Raw genomic sequence first — 11,148 nt, forward strand, 5'->3', positions numbered from 1 at the left:
AGGGGTGGGGTCGTGCCTCCTGTGAGGTCCCAATGCCCCTGAGTGTCTGTGCCCGTCTGGTTCCCCGTCCCTCTCCCTAAGCCCGGAGGCTTACTGCGGGTAAGGACGGCGGGACAGGACCTTAACCCCTGGGACGAACACCAGCTCCGCAAAGGACTCGGCACCCGGCGCCGCCCACGGGGTGCGGGTCCCAGGAGGACCAGCAGAGAGGAGCATAGGAGAGCAAAGGAGATCAGTGACCCAACCCAGCCCGGGTGGCGCGGAACAGCCCTGAGCCGCCTGTGATTTGCATATCCATGGTGCACCACGAAAAGATACCCTCACGATGCTTTCACTCCCTCCATGCGGGCATTTCTGCACTGTTTTAGAGCATGATGCCTCTTACACGCATCTGTGTCATAAACTACATATAGGGAGTGCGCATCACGCAGGTACCCAACAACCATAAGTGTGTTAAGTGTTAGCTCTCTCTGCGAGATTCGAAGCGGAAATTGCTGCTTTACGTTGGTTTCTCTTCAAATCGCATAAATCTTTCGCCTTTTACTAAAGATTTCCGTGGAGAGAAACGGTTATGCGTCTTTATCTAATTTTTTGGTTAAGCCTCGCGTTTCGCGAGGCTGCATTTTGAGTGTTGAAAGTCAGACATGTATGGGTAATTTGATAATACACCGTATCTCCCAAGTACTTCAACAGCGTACCTGGGCGTGGTGGTGCACGTCTGTAATCCCAACTACTCGAGATGTTATGGCGGGAGAGTCTCTTGCCTCTGGAAGGCGGAGGTTGCAGCGATCCGAGATCGCCCCTCTGTATTATAGCCAGGGTGACAGAGACTCCGTCTAAAATAAAAGAAAAAAATCAAAAGTTTGTGTGACACCTATGTTTTGAGCTGCATTTGGGGTTTATTGGCTTCTGCAGTGTGCAATAAGACTGGCTTCTATAATTTCTCGCGTTTTTGTTGCATTTTGTTGCATATTTAAGAGATAAACAGTGGGAGGCACTTTCAAGTCTCTCCGGTCATTAATTAAGCCTTAGTGTGGCTAGAGGTTCAGGGACGGTATATCGCACCAACCAAACTCCTTGTTCTATCCCCAGAGACAGTAGTTGTTAGCGGTTTGGTGTGGCTCTTCCAGACTGATTTTTTTTCCGCAACTCGACTGCGAATCCAAACACAGTTTATGTGGTGAAGATACAAGGTTCCTTCTCCTACGGAGCATTTTTCTTTTGAGATGGAGTCTCACTCTGTCACCCAGGCTGGAGTGCAGTGGCTCAATCTCGGCTCACTACAACCTCCGCCTCCCGGGTTCAAGCGATTCTCCTGCCTCAGCCTCCCGAGTACCTGGGACTACAGGCGCCCGCCACCACACCCGCCTAATTTTTGTATTTTTAGTAGAGACGGGGTTTCACCGTGTTGGTGAGGATGGTCTCGATCTCCTGACCTCGTGATCCGCCTGCCTCAGCCTCCCAAAGAGCTGGGATTACAGGCGTGAGCCACCACACCTGGCCCTTTTTTTCTTTTTTTTTTTTTTTCTTTTTCTTTTTCTTTTTGTTTTTGAGAGGTAGTTTCGCTCTTGTTGCCCAGGCTGGAGCGCAGTGGCGCGATCTCGGCTCACTGCAACCTCCACCTCCCGGGTTCAAGCGATTCTCCTCCTCAGCCTCTGGGATTACAGGCGCACCACCACACCCGGCTAATTTTTGTATTTTTAGTAGAGACGGAGTTTCACCATGTTGGCCAGGCTAGTCTCAAACTCCTGACCTCAGGTAATCCGCCCGCCTCGGCCTTCCAAAGTGTTGGGATTACAGGCAAAAGTCAACGCGCCCAGCCCCTGTGGAGCTTTTCTAATGGAACCACACACAAAACAAATTGAATAAATAATATAAATCCCAGATGATGAATAATATCTCAGTGAGAAGTGCCCTGTAGAAACAGCATTTTGATAGAATGGTCTACCTCCTTCCTATTCCTTCTCCATAAGCGAGCTCACCTACTTCCATGGCTTTAAGTAAATGCCATCTGATAGCTAGTGACCCCCCAGTTTACACCCATCAGCTGGTCCTGTTGACTCCCTTCCATCAGCTGGTCCTGTTGATACCTTCAAAGCATATGCTTCAGCCAACCACATTTTACCACCTCCACTGCTGCCATCCTGGTCCAAGATCTCTTGCTGGATAATTGCAGTAGCCCCTAACTGTTCTCCCTAGACCACTCTTCTACCTCGCTCTTGCCCTTCTCAATTCCAGTCCTCCACATAACAACCAAATTCTTTTTTTTTTTTTTTTTCTGACAGGGTCTTGCTGGAGTGCAGTGGCGCAATCTGAGTTCACTGCAACCTCCACCTCCCAGATCCAAGCAATTCTCCCACCTCAGCCTCCCAAGTAGCTGGGACTGCAGGCTCGTGCCACCACACTGGCTAATTTTTGTATTTTTTGTAGAGACGGGATTTCGCCATGCTGCCCAAGCTGGTATCGAACTCTCGGACTCAAGTGATTCGCCCACCTCACCCTTCCAAAGTGCTGGGATTACAGGCAGGAGCCACCATGCTCAGCCCAAATTATTCTTTTAAAGTAAATCTGATCACACATCACTGTCCTGCACAAAACCCTCCAATACCTTTCCCCACAACACATGGCTTCCTGCAGATCACTTGTCAAATGTTATCTCATCAGAGGTCTACAATCACTGCCCTGTACGAAATAGTCCCACTCCCACCACATAGCTATCTTTTTAACCCGTTTTGCTTTTCCTCATAGCACAAACTACTCCCTGAATAGATCATACATTTCTTTACTTGTTTACTGTATGTTTCTCCTCTTAGAATGTTAGCTCCATGAGGCAGAGACTTGACTTGTTCTCTGATGTACTTATTCCATGACCCTAAATCAATGTCTAGTGTGTGGGCACTCAATGAATAGTTGTGGAACAAATGAATGAATATGTTTTCTAAACACATGTACAGAATTTAATCTGTCCCACTATAATTCTAAGTATTTTATAAAATTATTTTCATCTTCCTAAAAACTGTACTAAATAGGCCAGGCGCGGTGGCTCACGCTTGTAATCCCAGCACTTTGGGAGGCCAAGGCAGGCGGATCACGAGGTCAGGAGATAGAGACCACGGTGAAACCCCGTCTCTACTAAAAATACAAAAAAATTAGCCGGGCGTGGTGGCGGGCGCCTGTAGTCCCAGCTACTCGGAGAGGCTGAGGCAGGAGAATGGCGTGAACCCGGGAGGCGGAGCTTGTAGTGAGCCGAGATCGCGCCACTGCACTCCAGCCTGGGTGACAGAGCGAGACTCCGTCTCAAAAACAAACAAACAAACAAACAAACAAACAAAAAAACTGTACTAAATAGGTTCCATTATCTCCATTTCATAAATAAGGAAGCTGAGGCAAAGAAAGGTTAATCGCAAAGACAATATGTGGCGGAGCTGGGATTCAAATGCAAGCATTCTGGCTCCAGGAGACACGCTCTTAATCACTATGCTACCTTTTTTCTTTTAACAAGAGAAATCATGCTGTAATTGGTCTATTCTGTGCTTTTTTCACCAAAGATCATGGATTTTTTAAATATTATAGGAATATACAATAGTTAATATAACCAGTCCTCTGGTAATGGACATATAGATGATTTTCAATTTCCACTATCCAACCAATGCTGCCATGACATGGTACTACTGAGTAAGCACATTTTCTGTCTTGAGAGATAATGCTAAATAACTAGCTTTAATCCCTGTGCAATATATATACACACATCTATGTGTATATATATATATATATATTTTTTTTTTTTTTTTTTTCTTTGAGACAGTCTCACTCTATTGCCCAGGCTGAGTGCAGTAGCGCAATCTCAGCTCACTGCAACCTCCACCTCCCAGATTCAAGCAATTCTCGTGCCTCAGCCTCCCAAGTAGCTGGGATTACAAGCATGTGCCACCACACCTGGCTAGTTTTTTGTATTTTAGAGACAGGGTTTTGCCATGTTGCCCAGGCTGATCCCGAACTCCTGAGCTCAGGCGATCCACCCACCTCGGCCTCCCAAAGTTCTAGGATCATAGGCGTGAGCCACAGTGCCTGGCATTCTGTAAAATATATTTTTGTAGGAAGTCCCTGAGATAGAAATCTAACTTTATTTTCTTCTAAATAGTCAACTGTCTCTCATTTTAGATTGATAGTATCTTGTTTTGCAGCTCCTTTAAAACTCTTCATGGAGGCTGGGCGCGGTGGCTCACACTTGTAATCCTAGCACTTTGGGAGGCCGAGGCGGGCGGATCACAAGGTCAGGAAATCGAGACCATCCTGGCTAATACGGTGAAACCCCGTCTCCACTAAAAATTCAAAAAAAAATTAGCCGGGCGTGGTGGTGGGCCCCTGTAGTCCCAGCTACTCGGGAGGCTGAGGCAGGAGAACGGCGTGAACCCGGGAGGCGGAGCTTGCAATGAGCCGAGATGGCGCCACTGCACTTCGGTCTGGGCGAGAGTGCGAGACTCCGTCTCAAAAAAACAAAAAAAAAGAAAGAAAGAAAGAAAAAAAAAAAGAAAGAGGGAGCTGAGCTGAACAGATAGATATGTGGGAGTCATCAGAATAGACTAGTAGACGACAATGCCCAGGGGCAGGGCGTAGAGTGAGGGTGTGGAGCGAAGGAAATCCTCGAGTTTCACCCCCTCAGGGAGGCCCAGCCCAAGCCCTGCCCGGCCCGACCCCACCTCGCCCACACGGGCTTGATTCCGCACAAGGGACAGCGCGTGGCAGACAATGGTTCTTCCGGCGCCCGGCTCACTGGGCACGCTGGGAACGGAAGCCAGCTCCGAACGCCGAGCACTTCGGGAGCTGTAGTTTGGGGCAGGCTCAGCTGGGCGGGTCCAGGGCTCCCTGTGAGTTCCGGCGTTGGATCATTTGAAGGACAGGTCCAGAAAGCGGTGATGCTCCCGGGGCAGGGTGCCTCTCCGGCGGCGACACGGGGCGCCCCGGGCCTCATCCCCTCTCCGCAGGGCATGGCATTTCCACGCCTCCACAATCTGCTCCACCTGCAGAGCAAGGCCAGTCAGTGCGCAGTCCCGCGGTGGTCCCTCGCCCCGAGGACCGTGGGCCGGGCCGCTCCTGCCCCCTCCCAGCTCCCTGTACCGCTGCTGAGTGGAGCTGGGCCGGTTCCCCGCGTCCGCACCGGGATGAGTGGTTCCTGCCGGTTCTGCTCTTCCAGCGCGCTCAGCTCCGCCGGGGCCAGCAAGGCTAGTCTCAGCTCTTTCACCACCGGGGCCGCCACCTCGGCCACCGGCCGCTCCAGCACCGCCTGCAAACGCCAGCCCTGAGTCGGGCACCTTGTCCTGCCGCCCGCTCACCAGGCTCGTGGCCCGCACCTCCTTCCGTGCCCTTGCGCTCCCCCAGCCCCACTCACCGCGCCCACGCGCGCCCAGCTTCGGGCCGCGCGGACCAGTTCAGCCTCGTCCACGCAGAGCTTGTCGCTGCGGAGCAGGGGCAGCAGCGCGGCCGCCGACAGCTCCAGGAAGCCTCGGGTCCGGAGGGCCTCCTGCGAGCCGGCAAATGGGTCAGGGAGGAGCAGAATGCGGTGCGTGGGGTGAGAAGTATGAAGGGAGCAGTACCTGGCTGTGGGCCTCTATGAAAGCCACGCAGCGCTCCTGCAGCGGCCCCAGGCCAAAGGTTACGGCCACCTGCGAGCAGAATGAGGGAGATCAGGTTGCAGACTGGAGAGGCCGTAGCCCAGCCTGCTCACCGGGACCCACCACTGCAAGCCTGACCCTAGCCCTAGCTGGGGAGGCTAACAGGGCCCTCGGCCCTCCAGGAAACTAGACCCAGTGAAAGCCTGCTACACACACACACACACACACACACACGCACGCACGCACACACACACGTGGACTCACTCTACAACCTGCTCTTCCCTACAGGAGACCATGCCATGGCCTTCAAACCCCACCTGGGACCTAGGCTTGGTTATTTTTGAGGCGGAGTCTCACTCTGTTGCCCAGGCTGGAGTGTGCAGTGGCGCAATCTCGGCTCACTGCAACCTCTGCCTCCCGGGTTCAAGTGATTCTCCTGCCTCGGCCTCCAGAGTAGCTGGGAGCATGCCACCACACCTGGCTAATTTTTTGTATTTTTAATAGAGACGGGGTTTCACCGTGTTAGCCAGGATGGTCTCGATCTCCTGACCTCTTGATCTGCCCGCCTCGGCCTCCGAAAGTGCTGGAATTACAGGTGTGAGCCATTGTGCCTGACCCGGCTTGGCTTCTAAAGTCTACAGCCACCCTTCCCCCTACCCCAAGTCAAGCTGAGAACCATTCCCCAGCCCTGATAGAGAGAAGACCAGCAAAGACCTCCAGCCCCTTCAACACCTGCTCTTGCACCTGACCCTGCTGATATACCCAGGATCCCACAGATCTAGGCACAGAATTCATCCTATAAACATCCTTGGAGCACCCCCACCACCACCATGTACCCAAGTTATTTCCAGGCCAGACACAGCAGGCCCAGGCTCCCAGCACCTGGGAGCCCATTTCCACACACAGAGCCAGACTCCTCCCATGCCTGTCCAGCAGCACCCACCTGCAGGGCCTCACAAACCAACTCCACATCCAGCACCTTCACCACAAACTGCAGGCACAGCTGGGAACAGAAATGAATGTGGGTTGGGTGGTGGTGTCCCTGCTCCAAGACACTAGTTCCACCCCAGAAGCAGTGAGCAGGCTTGGAGTGGTGAGTCGCTCAGCAGCCCCAGACCCATCCTGACGTCCCAGGCCAGGGGAGGCAGGGAATTGCTAGACCCTGAGACAGCAGGCTCACAGGAACTGGAGACTAGCAAAACCAAGCCCAGCCACCCACCGTCTGGCACATTCGCCACTAATCAAGACCAGATAAAGGCCATGCAAAATTCTCCCCTTCTTTCAGGATGCTTATCTTCCTCCACTTGTTCCCTTCCTGACTCAAGGATACTTCTATTTTTAGCAGAAACTTGAATTTCATCCGTGACATCTCTCATCTCTTGACTGCTGCACTAGCCTCCTGACTGGACTAGCGAGTCCTCTCCACCTCTTCCAATCCCTTCTCCCCTGAGCTTCCAATTCTTCACTCCCTTATTGGAAACTTTCAGTGAATCTCCACTGCCCTCTGCTTAAAAGAAGTCCAAAAGCTTGAGGGCCCTACATGAACCAGGCCCTGGCGTCCTCTGCAGTCTCATCTTGCCCTCTCCTCACAGTTCAGACACACCAAATGTCTCACTAGCTCTTTTGGTGCCTCTGTGACTAGAATACCATCTTCCCACTTCCCCTAGGAACAAAATCCTATTTCTTCTACCAGATCCAATACAAATGTTTCCTCCTCTGGGAAGTCTTCTCCTCTCTCTAGTGGTGGGACTGGAGAGGTGCCCCATACAGTCTCGGCACCATTCGCGCTTCTCTGTCACACTTTTTCTTTTCTTTTTTTTTTTTTTTTTTTTGAGAGCAAGTCTTGCTGTGTGTCACCCAGGCTGGAATGCAGTGGCACGATTTCAGCTCAATGCAACCTCTGCCTCCCAGGTTCAAGAGATTCTTGTGCCTCAGCCTCTCAAGTAGCTGGAATTACAGGTGTGTGCCACCACGCCTGGCTAATTTTTGTGCTTTTGGTAAAGATGGGGTGTCACCATGTTGCCCAGGCTGGTCTGGAGCTTCTGGGCTCAAGCGATCCACCTGCTTCAGCTTCCCAAAGTGCTGGGATTACAGGCGTGAGCCACCGTGCCCGGCCTCTATCACACTTCTTATGCCACCCAGGTAAGCGTTTTCATGTGTCTGTCTCTTCTCCCTCTCTGGAGAACAGGGATCAAGGCTGATATCTTTGTATTTACAGCACCAACCGTAATCACCCCCTCTTCCCACAGCACACACAGGGCAGGCATGCATGGATCCTTTTGCACACAGGCACACATACATGCCCTACTTACATGGGAGAGATATATATACTTCTCTCTGTGTGGGCACACGTTCCTCTCCAGGCCGGAGTGTGTGTGAGGCAGGGCGGCAAGTGAGCCCATGAGAAGCAAGGGAAATGAGACAGGGACCTGGCACAAAAACCCACCTCTCTCAGTTCCTCCAGCCCATACTCCACAGCCGCTGTCAGCACTTCCAGCACCTGTAGAGTGGGTGGTTGGGGGAGTGGAAGGGAGTTTCCCCTGCCCTATGCCCACAGTGTAATGGGCAAACTCCTGCCTCTGGCACCCCCCACCTCTCCCACCCAGGCCCCTGGTCAGCAGGCTCACAGAGTGGCGGTGCAGCTTGACACTGTTGGTATATAGGAACTCCAGCACTGCCAGGAAGGCCTCAGTTGGCACAGTGCTTAGCACCACAGGACTGGGCACCCCGGGGCCTGGCTCTGTGCCCAGAAGTCGCTGGAAGAAGTTGCATCTACAGGCCAACAAGCACCGATGGGCAAATACCTCCTGCCGTTCTTGACCGACCACGAAGCGAACATCACTGCGGGAGAGAGGCAGAGAGGCAGCGGGGAGGAGGCCAGCACCTGGAGTGCAACTTGGGCTGTGCCTTTGCCCACTCTGGGTCTTAGTTTCCTATCCAGAATGTAAGAGACAGGGCTTCGTCCCTCCAGCAGATCTGGGACCCAAAGCCCTGAGTTCTAGTCCCAGCTCCACCTGATGGGTACCATAGGCCAGTGACTTCCTATCTTTGAATCTCAGGTTTCTCACCCATGAAATGGGACAATACTCCTAAACCTCAGGTCTCAGAAGAGGTGACTATGCTTGATTACTGAGGGGCATCTGGGCTAATAGAAGCAAGGTTGATCCCACCTTCCCCTCCCCTCCCCAGCCTGAGTCTTGGGGGAAGGGAAGCTTCTTTTGGCTCCTCCTCCACCAGCTGCAAACTCAGCTTTTTTCAGCCCTCCTCCAGACAGGAGGGTGTGGGGGTGTGGGGCACAGAGTGCGCACCGACTGCAAACAGACACAGCAGTGATGCACCATCATGAGCCAGACCACAGTTTCCATCTTCATGATCACTTCCGGCCCCAGCTCTGGGCCTCTGAACAAGGCAGGGGATAGGAGGCAGATGAGGCTGGAGCCTCCTAGAGCCTCTTAGTCCCAGGTCCAAAGCCTGGGGGGGGTTTACATTACCCAGACCAGACTGTGACCCCAAAGAAGCAGGGTGATGGAAGTCACCACCCTTTGGGGAAGAGCTCAGATCTGAGACCATGAGGACAGAGAGCTTCATTCTAGCTCTCCTGAGCAGCCCGGCCTCCTGTAAACTCTGCCCCTGGTTTCAGACAACACTGGCATCCTGGCCAGCAGGGAGCAGCCAGCACCCCCAGGCTTCCTGTCAGGGACAATGGCTCAATCTCTGGAGCTTTGTTCTTCTCGTGAAGCCTCAGTTCCCAGAACAGATCATCTGTTCCTCTCAATACCAAGCTGAGTGAGTGGAGGGAGGAGGGGAATCATGACCCACCGTCTCTAAGGATCCCAGGGGCTGAGAATCGTTCTAAGGATCCCAGGGGCTGAGAATCGTTCTCTTCTGCCAGGGGCCAAAGTCCAAAGAAGGAAAGGCTTTGCCTGAGCTCACACAGCAGCTCCTGGCTCTGGCCCCCAGGACCCCGCCAGCCTTGCCTCTGGCCCTCAGGGTCTCACAGACACTGAGTGACCAGCAGCCATGTTCCACACTTGACCTCCCCACAGCCTGAGTTCACCAGGGAGGACGGCCAAGTTCTAATTCCCAGCCTCTTCTCACCACCGCCTCTCTAGAGTCCTGGGGCCCACAGAGCCAGCTAAGGAAAACCCGCAGGCAGGGCCCACCCCTCACCTGTATCGCGGGTTGTTGACAAGGCTTCGGAGTGCTGCGGAAAAAGGTTCAGCTTTCCCATGCACGACCAGTCCCAGGGGCTCCATGAGTGAGAAGGGGTGGGGGTGGAGGAGGGAGCCTGGGAGGCCTGGCCAGGTCCTAGAGCTGATGAGGCTAGCAAGGCCCCAGAGGGAGAAGCAGGGACTTAGGAGGCCTGTTTGCTGAGAAGCTGAAGTTTAGGAGTGGAGCAGGAGAGGCCCAAGCTCCTGAAGGCATCAGGGGCCAGAGGCTCGGGGACAGGAACAGACACAGGGAGGGGGCCAGGAGAAGCTGAGGGTGGAGTGGCCTATGGTCCTGGGAAGAAGCTGGCTGGCTGGCTGGCGGCGGCGGCGGCAAAAGAGGCCCTGGCTGGGAGTCTGCCCAGGCAGCCGACAGGGTGGGAAGCCTGTGGGTTTCCATGGAAACTGGAGCTGGCCTGAGAAGAGACTCCACCCATCTCCCGGGCAGGCCCAGGGAAAACTTCAGCCCTTAGAGGGGCATTAAGCGCCCTACGAGGGTCTTAGCCCCGAAGCTGAGCCTGCCCTAGGTTCAGAGTTCAAACTCCTTGCCCTCCTAACCCTTCCCTCCTCCACAGGCACACAGGGTCAGAATCCGGTTAGCCAGGCCTGGGAAACCCCCACTCAAAAGGGAAAATCCTCGCCCCCTTAGATGGGTCAGGGCCCAGACCTGGCTTGTTTGGGAGGGGACAGTCCCATCCCTGCCAGAGGGGGAGCCACATGAGTTGTCAGCCCTGGCAGAGGTGTCACAGCCTCTGCCATCTCTGAAATGTAACTTTGGGGAAATCGGCCGGGTGCCGTGGCTCACGCTTGTAATCCCAGCACTTTGGGAGGCCGAGGCGGGCGGATCACGAGGTCAGGAGATCGAGACCACGGTGAAACCCCGTCTCTACTAAAAATACAAAAAATTAGCCGGGCGTGGTGGCGGGCACCTGTAGTCCCAGCTACTCGGGAGGCTGAGGCAGGAGAATGGCGTGAACCCGGGAGGCGGAGCTTGCAGTGAGCCGAGATCGCGCCACTGCACTCCAGCCTGGGTGACAGAGCGAGACTCCGTCTCAAAAAACAAAAAAAAAAAACTTTGGGGAAATCTAGGTACTAGAGGTGTAGCCAGCTAGGGACAAGCCCCAGGACACTTGGGTCAGCAAGGGTCACGAGGCTGGACTCAGGGTTCACCGCCGAGTCACTGCCACTTTGTAAGGCCTGGTTCCTACCAGCTGAGCCAATGGGCCTCCCCTCCCCCGCACAGAGCCCTGAACTGAGGAAGTCATCCAAGCCCCACCCTAACTCGGCGCTGGGAGCGGAAATGTTTGTCCTTGTCAAGGCTGATGGGG

The 11,148-nt window shown here is 53.8% G+C and overlaps 1 protein-coding gene and 1 non-coding gene across 3 annotated transcripts; one reads left to right on the forward strand and one right to left on the reverse strand.

Moving 5' to 3' along the window:
* Nucleotides 1-89: 89 nt before the first annotated feature.
* On the reverse strand, nucleotides 90-10,893 carry BTBD19 (BTB domain containing 19). Of its 2 annotated transcripts, XM_055254583.2 has the most exons (9): nucleotides 9,783-10,893; nucleotides 8,240-8,453; nucleotides 8,059-8,112; nucleotides 6,556-6,615; nucleotides 5,595-5,663; nucleotides 5,390-5,521; nucleotides 5,159-5,284; nucleotides 4,701-5,021; nucleotides 90-836 (listed from the first exon to the last, which is right to left on the reverse strand). In XM_055254583.2, exons 1-8 carry the CDS (start codon nucleotides 9,866-9,868, stop codon nucleotides 4,887-4,889), a joined length of 876 nt encoding a protein of 291 aa, XP_055110558.1. In that variant the 5' UTR covers nucleotides 9,869-10,893; the 3' UTR covers nucleotides 90-836; nucleotides 4,701-4,886. The 2 variants fall into 2 exon arrangements, with proteins under 2 accessions (XP_055110558.1, XP_055110557.1); XM_055254582.2 differs by lacking the exon at nucleotides 90-836 and having other exon boundaries at nucleotides 1,289-5,021; nucleotides 7,925-8,453.
* Nucleotides 500-619, forward strand: LOC129469274 (U5 spliceosomal RNA). Its single transcript, XR_008652968.1, has one exon. It is a non-coding gene; the product is annotated as a U5 spliceosomal RNA (small nuclear RNA).
* Nucleotides 10,894-11,148: the final 255 nt, after the last annotated feature.

Source organism: Symphalangus syndactylus, chromosome 12 (assembly GCF_028878055.3).
Source record: "Symphalangus syndactylus isolate Jambi chromosome 12, NHGRI_mSymSyn1-v2.1_pri, whole genome shotgun sequence".
NCBI lineage: Eukaryota > Metazoa > Chordata > Mammalia > Primates > Hylobatidae > Symphalangus > Symphalangus syndactylus.

Bases quoted from the DNA above. Each gene is read 5' to 3' on its own strand.
- BTBD19 (XM_055254582.2), bottom strand. From the start codon at position 9,868: ATGGAGCCCCTGGGACTGGTCGTGCATGGGAAAGCTGAACCTTTTTCC. The intron at 5,664-6,555 runs GTGGGTGCTGCT...TTCTGCTCGCAG, and splicing joins TGGTTTGTGAGGCCCTGCAG to GTGGCCGTAACCTTTGGCCT. The intron at 5,522-5,594 runs GTACTGCTCCCT...GCCGGCTCGCAG, and splicing joins TCATAGAGGCCCACAGCCAG to GAGGCCCTCCGGACCCGAGG.